Source organism: Sceloporus undulatus, chromosome 10, assembly GCF_019175285.1.
Source record: "Sceloporus undulatus isolate JIND9_A2432 ecotype Alabama chromosome 10, SceUnd_v1.1, whole genome shotgun sequence".
Classification (NCBI taxonomy): Eukaryota; Metazoa; Chordata; class Lepidosauria; order Squamata; family Phrynosomatidae; genus Sceloporus; species Sceloporus undulatus.
The window spans coordinates 3,806,841-3,821,367 of record NC_056531.1 but is presented as its reverse complement, the minus strand read 5'-3'; the positions used below and the strand labels follow the sequence as shown (position 1 = coordinate 3,821,367).

Sequence of the window (14,527 nt, the reverse complement as noted above, 5' to 3'; positions counted from 1 at the left end):
GCCCAGGTGGCGGAGGGTGCTGGGAAATGGAGTCCAAAAAAAACCTCCCTCAGGAGCAGAAGCGCTGACTCAGCTCTGTGAGTGGGAGAAGGCAAAGCTATAGCCGTGTTGGTCTCTGGGCTCAGTCTGTAGAGACCTTGCAGCCCCTTTGAGGCTCACTGAAAGGAAGAAGTTGGCAGCAGGAGCTTTCCTAGGCTTCAGTCTCCTTCCTCAAAAGCATCTGAGGAAGTAGGCTGAAGTCCATTAAAGCTCACACTGCCAATTCCTTTCTTTCATTGAGTCTCAAAGGGGCTACAAGGGTTCTCTACATCATCATCATCATCATCATCATCATTATTATAGCCAAATGCATCTGAGGAAGGAGACTTCAGTTTAGGGAAGCTCCTGCTGCCAACTTTTTTCTTTCAGTGACTCTCAAAGGGGCTACAAGGTCTCTCTACATTATCATCATCATCATCATCATCATCATCTCCAAATGCATCTGAGGAAGGAGACTGAAGCCTGGGAAAGCTCCTCCTCCCAATTTCCTTCTTTCAGTGAGTCTCAAAGGGGCTACAAGATCTCAGCCCCATGAGAGCAGGGTTGCTATAGTCCTGCCCCTCCTATCCTGGTGTCTAATTTGCATATTATGTAAATTAGTATGCAAATTGCTCTCGTGAGGTATGGTACCAATTTGCATTTTGAGACGATGCAAATTCAGTGCATTATTCGTGGCACTTTGGTCTCCCATTGCACTTCAACCTCAGGATCAAAGATTTGTTGAAGCATTTTGAGCATTGTTTTGCTCGCATGGGAAAGGAACGCAATGGTTCTGTGGTTACTGCAATCCCTGGTGTCCCTTTTCTTGGGGATTGGAGTATAGTATATTAAGCAATATCAATTTGGGGTGCTTTAAAACCAACTGGCCAATTTCATTTTCACAGAATCGCACTGCTGCTGCAATTTTGTAACAACATGATGCTTTTATTTTACCTGCTTGACCCTTAGAAAAATATACATTCAAATACACACACAAAAAAAGTTCTCTTTCTGAATGTCTTTTTAAAAAGTACCACTTATTAAAAGTGTAGGAAAGCACTGTCCAAGCGGCCCTGGGCGAGCGGAGAACTCAAGGTGCGTTCCATGCGTTGTAGACTCGCCTCCAAGGATCGCTCAGCACCACCCCGATCAGAGCAAAAAATATCAGCATCAATCCTTTGGCAAGAGAGCGGGAGTACGGTTCTCCTGAAAAAAAGAGCATGAAACAGAGTTTGAAGCAAAACGTTTGACACAAGAGGTGCTGCATTACATGTACTTTAATGGCGATCCGGGATGTAAAAATACAGGCCTCAATCCCAGAGCAAGTAATGCTAAAACAGTATAATATCTAAAGATTCACGTGAATCAGAAATAATCAGCCATTCATGGGTAAATGGATTATTTTTACACTGCAGACACAAGCAGCAGATAGCCTACCAAAGCTCACAACAGTTCCACATACTGACAGCTTTGGGCATTTGAGGGTACATTTATTATTTATAGGGTTTATAGGGTTTCCCAATATTCATGACTGCATGCATGATTTAAAAACGCAAGTCAGGAAACCAGCCAAAAATAATGATACTAAAAGCAGCTCGGAAATTACAAGATGAACAAAATGACTGCTGAAATAAACATCTCCAGATGGGTCTCCTTCTCAAATCTAAAGCAATGATGTTTCAAAGCCGCAAGTACTGTGTAAATCTATAGCGCAATATAAATAAAGTATAGAATTGGGGGTATACTTATCAAATTTGCAGATGACACCAAATTAGGAGGAGTAGCTAATACCCCAGAGGACAGGATCAAGATTCAAAATGACCTGAACAGACTAGAAAACTGGGCCAAAGCTAACAAAATGAAATTCAACACGGAGAAATGTAAGGTACTGAACTTAGGGCGGAAAAACGAAAAGCACAGATATAGGATGGGCGACACCTGGCTGAACGAGATTTATATGTGTGAAAGGGATCTGGGAGTCCAAGTAGACCACAAGTTGAACATGAGTCAACAATACAATGCAGCAGCTAACAAGGCCAATGTGATTTTAGGCTGCATCAATAGAAGCAAGAGAAGGAATAGTGCCACTGTATTCTGCTCTGGTCAGGCCCCACCTGGAATATTGTGTCCAGTTCTGGGCAACACAATTCAAAAAAGGTGTCAAGAAACTGGAGCATGTCCAAAGGATTGCGACTAAAATGGTGAAAGATCTGGAAACCAAGCCCTATGAGGAACGACTTAGGGATCTGGGGATGTTTAGCCTGGAGAAGAGAAGGTTAAGAGGTGATATGATAGCCCTGTTTAAATATTTGAAGGGATGTCATATTGAGGAGGGAGCAAGCTTGTTTTCTGCTGCTCCAGAGAACAGGACCCAGTGGAGCAATGGATGCAAGCTCCAGGGAAAGAGATTCCACCTGAACATCAGGAGGAACTTCCTGAGAGTAAGGGCTGTTTGACAGTGGAACACACTCCTTCCTCGGAGTGTAGTGGAGTCTCCTTCCTTAGAGGTCTTTAAACAGAGGTTGGATGGCCATCTGTCAATGGGGATGCTCTGATTTCCTGCATGGCAGGGGGTTGGACTGGATGGCCCTTGCAGTCTCTTCCAACTCTATGATTCTAATAATAATAATAATAATAATAATAATAATAATAATAATAATAATAATAACAACAACAATAATACTTGTCACAGTTCAAACTACACATAATGACTGCTTATTCAACTCATGACAAGTACAGTTTGGGCTAATGTAAGGAGAGGTGGTTCTTCCGATTCATACATCTCTCCATCTAAACCACCAGCTACAAATCCTTTAACTGTAAACTGGGCCACTCCAGGTGTTGGTGGACTAGGACTCCCATCAGCCCCAGCCAACAAGGAAGGATCACAGGAGCTAAAGTCCAGCACCTTCTGGAGGACCACGTCTTTGCTGTCTCTGTCATAACTAAGCCATCTGAATGCATGACAAGTATGGTAACAACTCTGTATTTTTTTACCAGTGTAGTAGGTTGTCAAGGGATAAAAAAGCTCTGGCCAGCAGACATCATTTCTCCTGCAGTCATATTCTGTGTAGTTAATCTGAAACCTGCAAAATAGTTCAAGACAAAGCCTTAAACAAAGACGCCTGATCACTGTGGTACAGATAAGGAATTCATCAGTAAAATGTTGGGGACTTTCTATGTGAAAAACAGTGCTCTGCCATTTATTTATAGTTCCTCCTCCAAGCTGAGTTGTCATAGACTGTATAAACAACATTTTTACTCCTATTACTCTTGTATTTATATCCTACTCTTCTACTTGTATACATAGCCTCTGGCTATTAAAGTCTCAAATGTACCCTATGTTTTTAGCAAGTCAAATTCCATGCTTCACTGTGTGGTGGTTAGAGCAAGCATAAATGCAGACCCTGAACCTCCTTTTGTTCCCTACAACTTGCCCCCCCCCAACTTTATTTATTAATATGATTTTGGAAGCTGAGCAGAATGGATCTGGATAGGAGAGCCCCAAAGATTAATAGGGATGTCCATACTGCAACTCATAATTGCAACCTTTACTACTTGGCCAATCTGAAAATTGAAACATAGTTCCATGGTAGCCGCTCACCCCTGGATTAAAGGGTTGGATTTGAACCCAGGAAATGCAGGTTCAAGTCCCTAGTGGTCATGAAACCAGCTGATGAATTCTGGGCCAATGAAAGCCTCTCAACCAAGCATACCTCACAGGGTTCTTGTGAGGATAAACTGGAGAGGTAGAGGGCCTTCTACGGTACCTTGAGCTTACTAGAGGAAAGGTAAGATACACACATATCTGATACATTAACAGTAGAATTATGGCTGTAACACATCCAAGATAGTTACCTTGTCAATGGAACAGGGGGCTGAGCTGGTATTTTAATGAACTGGACTGCCACAGTGATTGGAAGAAAACTGGCTTTAGCTTCACAGATAACTGGACATTGAATTTGCCACGTTATCATTGAAAAACTGAACATGAAAAGAAATCAGTATTAGGAATGGAAAACTTCAAGGTGCAGCAGAGAAAACAACTAAAACAAGCGTTGCCTTGTGCTATGTTTATTATGCTATCTTTGGCTTTGTTGATATTCTTAAACAAAGCGATCAGTTATTCCCAGTGGTCAGAGCAAACAATTTCAGAGCCAACGCAACGCCTTCCCTTTCCCCTCTGTGACCGGTAGGAAAAAAGGCAGCAATGCAAGACAAACTGTTTAACTGGCATACTGTATACTAGAATTCAGCTTTTCTTGGTAAAAATTCTTTTTCATCCCCAATGCAGAGTGTAAGAAAGTCCTAATCATAACAGCCCAAGCAGCATATAAATGAACAGAAGTTACATTTCACCCAGAAACATAAATGAAACATAGAGTGGAGCATAGAGTGATGAAAGAAAAACTAGGGCTGAGATTTCCAGTTGCTGAAACCATACAAAATATGCAAACAAGAGAGATCTGCCCACAACAACTAGAACGTTGCATACCTGATTTGTACACCAAGTATCTCTTCTTGTGCAATCCCTTCTATTGCACCCACATCTGCAGTAATAATCTGAATGTTCAAGTAGCCAGGAATATCCGGGCAGATTCCCTTTAAATTCTGAACACTTTCATTCGTACTGGGGCCAAGTGTATTTAAACCTGTGAATGGAGACACCAATGGTCTGAGAAACTACTGAATCACTTGTGTAACAATTTTGACTTCTCTTTCAATGTTTCATAGAATCATAGGGTTGGAGGAGTCCTCAAGAGCCATCCAATCCAACCCCCTGCCATGCAGGAACTCACAGTCAAACCACTCCTGACAGATGGCACTCCAGCCTCTGTTTAAAAATCTCCAAAGAAGGGAGACTCTACCACTATCCAAGGTAGCATGTTCCACATTTGAACAGATCTTACTGTGAGGAAGTTTTTCTTCATGTTGAGGTGGAATCTCTTTTCCTGAATCTATTGCTCTGTGCCCTAGCGTCTGAAGCAGCAGAAAACAAGCTTGCTCCATATTGCTCGATCCTCAATATGACATCCTTTCAAATATTTCAACATGACTATCATGCCACCCCTTAACTTTCTCTTCTCTAGGCTAAACATACCCAGCTCCCTAAGCCACTCAACCTTCATGTCTAAAATGTAGAGGCACAATACTGTCTTGTATAATTTTAAACAAAATGTGTAGTGTTTCCCACTTGTTACATTATAATTTTTATAATAAATGTTATAACAGAATTGGACATTTTTAAAGCTAAAGGAAAATCTAGCAATTAAATTCATGCTAGTGAATACTGTTACTTACGGATAATTTCCACCCAGTCATCTGGAACACTGGCATTGGAGTTGCCTCTCTTTCCAACATAGTTAGCTTGCACTAAAGAACTAAATCTTTCAACAACTTTCTCCCTGCAAACAAATGTGAGTTTATTATTACTGAACATCCGACACCTCCATTTAGTCAGTCAGCTTATAATGTTATAGATACTTAGGGGCGGGAAACCATTTAGAATTTCTGAAACCAATGTGGATATTTTGATTTAAAAATCACTTTTATTTATTTTCATAATGCAAATGTGTCAATGCTAGGATCACAGCTCCATTGTATTTAAAAAATGCCACAGATTATTAAAAGGGAAGAAATTATTCTGCCTCACCTCAACTGGGTGCAGCTGTCTCCAACGTCAATCTCTACAAGGCATCCAGAAACAGAATTGAATCCAAATAAAAGTGGTGTAAGACTTGTCGCCGTACACAAACTGCGCCCATCTGTGTAACACAGAAAAATCTTGTTCAGGTTTTTGCTTTAGACTTTATGCAATATTAGTGTTAAAAGAAAGGTTAAAATGCAGTTTTAAAATATTTAAATGTCCTCTTAGTCTTAGAAGGGACCTGTTTGTCTAAGGCTTTTGCTATGCTGAACAAAGTTAATCGCATATTGCAAGACTCTGTGCAAAGAACTGACATTTAACGATTTGGCAGATAGTTTTTGATGCTAGATTTTGCAATATTACTTTTCTGAAGCTATTCAAAGGAGACCAACTGGACATTACAAGAATATGTAGGAACTACATCTAAGGCTTTGGGAAGGAATGATATCAAATTACTTTGTACTTGTCATGCAGCACATGGTTAAAGGGATTACTTTATTTACAGTATATGTATACATTCCAGTAACAAAAATTAGCACATCATCATTCACATTATATTACCCTGCCCTAATACTATGAGAACCAGCATAGTATACTACTTTTGAGTGTTCAATTAGGATGCTGTGAGAACAGGGTTTGAATCCCTGTTTAACCATAGCATCCGCTGGGTGATCTTGGGCAAGTCACACACTCTATGCCTCAGAGAAAGGCAACAGCAAACCCCCTCTGAACAATTCTTTCCCAGAAAACTGTATGATAGGTTTACCTTAGGGTTGCCATAAGTCACAAATTACTTGAAGGTACACAACAACAACACTATGGAAGGGGGGGAAATAGTGTTAGGAGTAATAAACCTAATTCTTTAATTGATTAATTTAAACTGCAGTTCTATCATTTCCCCTGTGAAAATGCAGTACCAGGCTTCCAAAGATTTAACGTAGTAACAGCATCCGAAGAATTCAGCTGCGCTGCTCTAACTGGTTTCCCAACTTGATAACCTGTACAGACAAAGAAAAATTTGTGTGAGGCTTTATACACGATGATTGGTACTGCTAAGCAATTGTGCCAAATACTAGGCTTTCTTGCTTTTGCCCATCACACATACAGTAACAAATGTGGTGAGGGTTGTGCCACTCTCAGGAGGGCATCACAAGTTACCTGCCTTTCTCCCAGCCTTGAAGCTGCAGAAGTGGGCAGACATCATCCCAGCAATGGGACTTGCTCTAAAGTTGAGAGAAAAACTGGGACATAAGTGCCTTAGGAGTATAAGCCAAAACAGCATCTCATTCTCTCTCTCTCTCATACACACTTAATTGAAGGGGTTTCTTGGCTATTGCTTGAGCAGCAGCCAAGCAAACATATAGCCTGCCTCACCATTCTGTGGAGAGAGAGAGGAGTCACTGGTGGCTACTGTTCCAGCTATACTTCAGTTTCTAGCATAAAAGGAGGTAGCTTCTTTATCCACTAGTTAGAAAAGATGTTAGAGGAGAAGCTAGCAAGAATGGGTAGGGTGCATGGCATGGCAACTCGATCTCTGGTTGGGCTGCCCAAGGTCAGCAAAAAAACTTCCAACCCTTGCATCACACACACACACACACACACACTTGTGTTTGGGATTCCAGCTAAAGCATAGAAGAAAGCTGACACATTAACAGGCAGATCTTCCATGATACATTAAGACGAAGGACAATATTTGTTCATTTGACCACACACACAAAAAATGCCAAAAGAAAAACAATATCACTGGCAGCTGACAATGTAACAAACATCTTCTAAACCAACGAGCCACTTCACCTGGGTTCCCAGAAAATTCTTCTGTGCTAGTAGCATTTACACTCACAAAGTTGACTGTGAATTTCTGTGTCAGTACCTCTGATAAAGAAAAGGATATATTATAAAAAGGAAGGGCATCATCTTGTTAAAACTTTTATCTCACTACTATCGTTAATCATAGAATCATAAAAGTTGGAAGAGACCACAAGGGCCATCCAATCCAACCCCATTACGCCATGCAGAAAGACACAAAGCACTCCATTCTTACTAAAAGGAAATTTGAATCCATTGCCCTGTGGTCTAGTCTCTGGAGCAGCAGAAAACAAGCTTGCTCCATCCTGAGTATGACATCCTTTCAAATATTTAAACATGGCTATTATGTCACTTCTTCACCCTTTCTCCAGACTAAACATACCTAAGCCACTCCTCATAGGGCATGATTTCCAAACCTTTCACTATTTTGGTCATCCTCCTCTGGGCATGCTCCAGCTAGTCAATATCCCTCTTGAACTGTGCCCAGAATTATCATATCGGCTTCTTTAGCTGCCACATCACACTGTTGACTCATGTTTAACTTGTGGTCTACTAAGACTCCAAGATCCCTTTCACATGTACACTTGTGCATTACATATTATTGCTTCAGACTTTCAAATCATGCTCTGGTAACATTTTGATAACATTAGGCCACAAAATTAACATGCTTGGAACATAAAACTGTGACAATGCAATGCAAAATAAATATAATGGTACCTTCTGGACATATGTCCCCAAAGAGGACTTTGACTTTCATTTCAATTATTCTCTTGCCTTCCCAGACGATCTGGTAATCCTCTGCATATGTCACATTTCTGCATTCTGAGCACAAAGGTAGAGTTAGTTTCACTGGAGCTTAAAGGCTTTTACAATACAATGATTTTTTTAATGCATAATATCAAACAATATTTACCTCTCCCAGTACAGCTATCTACATTATTTGTTTTCTTCTCGTGGGTCACCTGTAGTTTGATGGTGTCTGGCAAGAAAAATACAATGAGGGTAGTAATTCTATAATCAAACTGTAATGAAAAGGCTAACATTAATACAAGGGTTAACATTATCTGCCTCATTTCAGAAAAGTGGATCCTAAATGCAGAATTAGTTTTCTACATACAGACAGGAGATACATCCAAATTTAGGTGCATGAACTGGGATGGGAGAAGCAGATTTCCCTGCTCCTCCCCTAAGCTACCCTTGTTCCTCCAAATGCTAAACAGAAGTTTGGGAGATCCTGCTGAATCTTTGAAGTGGGTGGAAGAGGAAATCCCCCAAAATTTGGCAGAAGTGACTCCCACCGACATAAGACAGCCATTTACATGACTAGATTCCAGATGGCAGTAGAAGAGAAGCAATAATCCCAGTCCCCTCTTCTTTTCCATGGCTGACACTAGCAGTTCTCATTCCCATTCCTCCAGCTACAGACAGGTTCTCCTTGGTCACTTCCCCAATGGAGGACAGCCATTACAGTGCTCTGGGTTTGACAGTTGTTTTGGGAAGGAGAGGCACAGAGGGTTTGCCTGTGGAGTCTTACACTCCATATACTTCAGTGCAGGATCTCAGCTGTTTTAAACCTGCAGCATAAAACAGCCACCTATGTGACCCTTCCTTCTCTTCCTCCCATTGTCAGTATATACACACATATACACAGGAATGAGTAACAGGCAAACAACCTGTTCCCATTCAGAAAAATCACAATTTACACTATCACTTGGCTTTGCTATCCCTGGTACTGTTTGGCTTTAAGAGTAAAATAGTGATCTGAGCAATTCCTCAAAGGAGAATCACAGCCGCCTTAAAATAATGGAACCCTTGGAGCAGCCCAACAACCTGATGTAAACATGAAGAACTAATTCTTTCCCAACAAAAGCAACATACCTCCAGTACCACTATTAATTAGTATGTCAGTCAGTAGGCTCTGCCCTTCATTGCAAGCAGCGAGACATTCAGCTTCAAAATTCTGAAGGAACGCAACAGGGCTATTTCTTGCACACTGCCCAGCTATGAACAGCTACACCACACAACACAAAAGAGCAGAAAAAATGAGACTGTTGTGTCATCATTCCCACTTGTTCTGAACACACATATGCAAACAACAATGTGGGTTACTTATAAAAGCAGACAATCATTACCTGAGGAACTGTAAAATACATATTGTGTATAGTCAGAATTGGATCTCCTTGTTTGTAACCACTGGAAAGTTTTCCTTGGACCGTTTGGAATGGAATCTTAAATGAAGAGACTTGGTATGAAGAGGAACTGCAAATACATTTTAAAAACACATTTATATTGCTATTAAAGCCTTAAAGGTAGTGTTCACAGTCAGTTTTGTCATGTACAGCGGGACATACATGAGGAGAAAGGGGACATAAAGAAAATACGCCAGAATCCAGAATCACCCAATGAAATTAACTGGCCAAAGAGTCTGAACAGAGAAAAAGAAGTCCTCCTTTGCATAGTGCATGACAAATGTACAGAGTGGATTGTACATTTGCAATGATGTAAACTAAAAGAAAAGCAATTCCACCTCAACATTAGGAAGAACTTTCTGACAGTAAGAGCTGTTGGACAATGGAACACACTCATAAGTTTGGTGGAGTTTCCTTCTTAGGTTTTTAAACAGAGGCTGGATGGCCATCTATTGGGGGTGCTTTGATTGTGTCTTCCTGGATGGCAGAGTTGAATTTGATGGCCCTCTAGGTATCTTCCAACTCTAGAACTCCCTACCACAAAATATGGCGATAAGGGGTAAATGGTAGCTCTGCCACTGAATACCAGCTCCTTTGAAACCACAGTGGGAGAGTGCCATTGCCTCCATTGCCCAGTTATAGGCTTCCTGGAGCATCCAGCTGTCCACAAGGAAACAAGAGACAGGACTAGATGGAACTCTGAAATAAAATTGCTTTTCTTAAATTTGTATGTGGCTGTAGTCTGATCTACTGTCCAACATGACAGAATGAGAGGGAGAAGCATGTTGGCCCACAGACGTCTATGTCATCTGTGGGAGGCTGGAAACACGCAAAAAACAATTTATAACATAAAGCATTGATCATTCTTAACATATCACATGCATGGTGGAATATACTACATGAGTTCAAGCAAAGCTTGACAGTGATTTTTATTTCACAGGCTTTTTTATACACAGACACACCATACTTACATAGATCCATGAAAGAAATAACCAAGGAAAGGCGTATTGTTAAGAGAAGACTGCACACATAAGAAGGGAAACCAGTCAGGGGCCTTTCCAGTCTGGGCAGAACACAGCTGATCAAAAGGTGGATTGACATCCCCACCAAATGGGCCTTTATAACATGACCCACTGAACAGCTGCTTCATCTCTGAGGTGCATTCCTTGAAAGAAAAACACACACAAAAGAATTATATGACACATTTGGTCCATCAAACAATATTAGGTAGCAACAGAGGCAATTCCTAAGCAAGTGACTATATATCTTAACAGAAGACCCAGGGAAATGAACCATTGTGAATTTATTACATCACACCTCTAAATGTGAAGAAACATACATGGATCTTTATCAAATCATTTTACAGGCATGTTTATATATTCTCCCCAAAGGACACGTATATAAAGTTTTAGAAGCCAAAAGTAGAACTAGTACCAGATCACAGCAGCAACGGATATCACAGGCTCCTGCGGTGAGATTGCAGGGACAAGAACCCAAAGGCTGAAACACTTGATTGGGGATCACTGTGGCATTCTCTATTTTAAAAAAGAGAAAGGGGGGGGGGACAACTTAAGGGCTAGGAATTTAGAGGATTCCTCCCTCCTACAGCTGGTACTTGGAAGCAGAAATTCCATCTGCTACTGAGTGAAAGAGAAAGAAAGCAGTGCAACTTATGTTCAAACTGGAGCTCTTGCCTCCTCCCTGAGAAGATGCTGTGGGCTGCAAGGTGCAGCAGTGTTGTGCGGATTTCTCTTCTCACCAATCCAGAGAAAGCAAGTCCATCATCTCTCCTGGGATTAGGTGTCTCCTCTCCCTCAACTGTTTGCATTCAAGCTATTCATTTTAAAAACATATCCTGAAATCTGGTGTCTGAAATGTTTATTTTCTTCCCTTCTCTTTGCCCCTTTTGCACTTTTTGTTTTGTCTCCTAGATTATAAGAAGGGGGACTGACTTACTCAGTACTGACAATACATAAGCTGCTCTGAGAGGCTTTTCATAGCAAGGTAAAAATTAATTTTAAAAACAAATTCTCTGTCCTTAAAGCAAAATCCTCCGGGCACAATCTAACTGATCTCCTATATGAGACTGCTTGGTATGATCAGGGGGGAAAGCCCTCAAGATGAGGTTGTACCAACAGTAGGTGTCTCAATATTGCTGGGAGACACCAGAGCCAGGGAATGTGTTTACCTCTAACTTCAGTGATTTCAGAAGTAATCATCCTACAGAAGAATCTCCTACCAAAGTGAATGGCTACCATAAGGTGAAGTCTTAAAGCACTCCTTACCAGGAAACTGCAGTGGTGAGAGCAAAGCTTGCCCTCCAGCCTCAATGTTGGGTGGCTTGGGCTCACCAAGGACAGCATGTCTCTTTCTATATAGGACACATCACACCCCTCAAAAATGCAAGCCCTCCCAAGAAAGATAAATACATTATAAGTTCAAAACTCTGCTACCTAGATGCATATGGTGCTTAAGTCATGTAGATGCAAGCTGGGCAGTGCAAGCATACAGTCCCATGGTGGGGCTGTTGTGTCAAAAGACTGAAGCTTCACTGTGGAGACACACTGGATCACTGGTCATTGTTTTACTCATATAAATGAGCTGAACAATATCAACATAAAGCAACAAAGACCAAAATACCTTCTGCTTTTCCTGACACATTTGCTGAGGATGTATTGGCATATATTTCAGCTTGGATTAATAAACGGGCCACTACCACTGACTGCCGACAAGCTGAGACCTGCAGTGCTTCAACCAAGCAAAGCGGTTCCATGCAGCAGTTAGTGAGGTTTGAGGTGCACAGTTGCAGATTTCTGGTCAAGCGCACTGTCACCCTGGAAACATTCTGAAATACACAATTTGGCAATATCTTTGTATTAATTCCTTTGTATTAATTGTGACTGATGTCTCAGTCTCTTCTTTTTGGTACAGGCATGCATGCATGTTGTAACAATCTAATTTTGTGCAGTGTACCTGCTTGTATATTTGTTGAATTTGCTTACATTAAAAAAATAATAAACAATAAAATAAAATGAAGGACATAGAAGAGAAATATTTTATTGGGGTCTTACTCTCTAGTACACTAGCTTTAGTGTCATCAATGTACAAAGTCCTGTGAATCCTCCAGCATCCACAGGAATAACTATTTGTTATTCTGCAAAGAATTAGGCAATATACATTATTTCTCAGTATATTATATTTCACCTACATGAATGACAGGAACTTTAAAACACTGTTAGGGCATCCAACCACAGGTCAATCCCATGAGAAGTCTATGGCATTACATTCAAAAGAGGCACTCAAGAAACATAAGATATTTAGCTAGCAAAAATCATTTTTTTTACTTACTCCTTGATAGGTGACATTTAGAATCCAGTCACCAGTTCTGTTTCTTCCACTACAGTCGGCAAGGGGCAACATTCCTAGAAGAGTGCAAAAAATCAAACCAAGACCAGCTCAAAATGTTTCGCTGCCTTGGCAGACAACCAAGTGTCTCCTCTTCCATTCCACATACATAAGTTGACTAGCCTATACAAGTCAAATTTTACTTCCATACGAGAGATGGAATAGCATTCTCCATCATACCGGAAGGCAGCAGAACAGTTTAAAATATGCAGGACAGATTGTGGGGCACACATAGTTCTGTCTCTAAGAGAAAAGAATAGCTAGTAGGAATGCAAAGTGGCCTTCATCCATAGTTTGTTGTCCATCTTACCAGTAGGAATATTCATGCATCTAGTGGTCTTTGTGGCAGAAAAGTGGTCTGATCATTTCAGGTGCAATCTAAAAATTGGTTTCAAATAAATCTTACCTGTTTCGCTGTCTCCTGTAGCAATAGAGAAAGCATCTGCTGGAACACCGGCCAAAGAAGAGGTGACGCTAGTTCCGGACATGTGGATAAAAGCAGGCCGAAAGCCTAAAACCAGAAATCAGACATCATTACTAGTGCTTCTACTATAAAGATGCATTATGTGAAGTGTAACCAGAGAATTATAGACGTCAGAGCCTATCTTACACGCAGTAAAAAACAAGACCTGATAGTTTTTGTGGAGTTTGGGGGGCTATGTGTCCATGTTCTAGAAGAGTTTATTCCTAACGTTTTGCCAGCATCTGTGGCTGGCATCTTCAGAAAAAGACCCACTGACCTCAATATACCTCTGGGTACACAGATAAGCAGTGTGGCCTAGTGGTTTAAGCATTGGGACGATGACTCTGGAGATCAGGGTTCGGCCATAGAAATCCACTGGCTGACCTTCAGCAAGTCACACTCTCTCAGCCCCAGAAACCCCCGCGAGGGGAGTCAGAAACAACTTGAAGGCACGCCACCAAAATATATAGGGCCTTTTTATTGGACCTTTTATAGTGTTCCTTTTTATACGGTCCTTTCTGTGGTGTACCGTCTCGTTTCTGCTGTCCCTTTCATCGTGCCCCCTTTCGATGGGGCCATTTTTATGTTGCCCCTTTTAGACGGTGCCCTTTACATGGTGCTTTTTAGACTGTACTTTTTCCTATTGTACCTGTTAAACATGGTCCCCTTTAGACTGTACCACTGCTCTGCCACCTTTCACTGTGCCCCTGTCCCGTGTTGCCCTTTCCCTAGTGCCCCTTCCGACTGGCCCTGCCCTGCCCTCCGCCAGCGCCACCCACCGAGGTGCCCATCTTGGGCCCGAGCCAAGCAGAGCCCCCAGAGGAGCCAAGCGAGCAGCATCGCCAGAGAGAAGGGCTGTTGTTGCCGCTGCTAAGCCGGGCCTCTGAGGCGGCGGGAAAGACGCCCCGCCGCCATCTTGGCGGTCGCCATAGAGACGACCCCGCTGGCTAACCCCAAGAAGCCCAGCGAGGCCGAGGAAGGGGCCGAGGAGGTTCCAAG

The 14,527-nt window shown here is 41.6% G+C and overlaps 1 protein-coding gene across 2 annotated transcripts; it reads right to left on the bottom strand.

Moving 5' to 3' along the window:
- Positions 1-946: 946 nt before the first annotated feature.
- TCTN2 (tectonic family member 2) lies at positions 947-14,513 on the bottom strand. Of its 2 annotated transcripts, XM_042441633.1 has the most exons (18): positions 14,308-14,509; positions 13,472-13,576; positions 13,009-13,082; positions 12,301-12,505; positions 11,095-11,195; positions 10,632-10,825; positions 9,604-9,730; positions 9,350-9,482; positions 8,385-8,450; positions 8,189-8,293; positions 7,460-7,537; positions 6,583-6,663; positions 5,672-5,783; positions 5,320-5,423; positions 4,514-4,670; positions 3,877-4,002; positions 3,016-3,104; positions 947-1,224 (listed from the first exon to the last, which is right to left on the bottom strand). In XM_042441633.1, the coding sequence occupies exons 1-18, from the start codon at positions 14,366-14,368 to the stop codon at positions 1,109-1,111; spliced, it is 2,034 nt and encodes a 677-aa protein (XP_042297567.1). In that variant the 5' UTR covers positions 14,369-14,509; the 3' UTR covers positions 947-1,108. The 2 variants fall into 2 exon arrangements, with proteins under 2 accessions (XP_042297567.1, XP_042297568.1); XM_042441634.1 differs by lacking the exon at positions 7,460-7,537 and having other exon boundaries at positions 14,308-14,513.
- Positions 14,514-14,527: the final 14 nt, after the last annotated feature.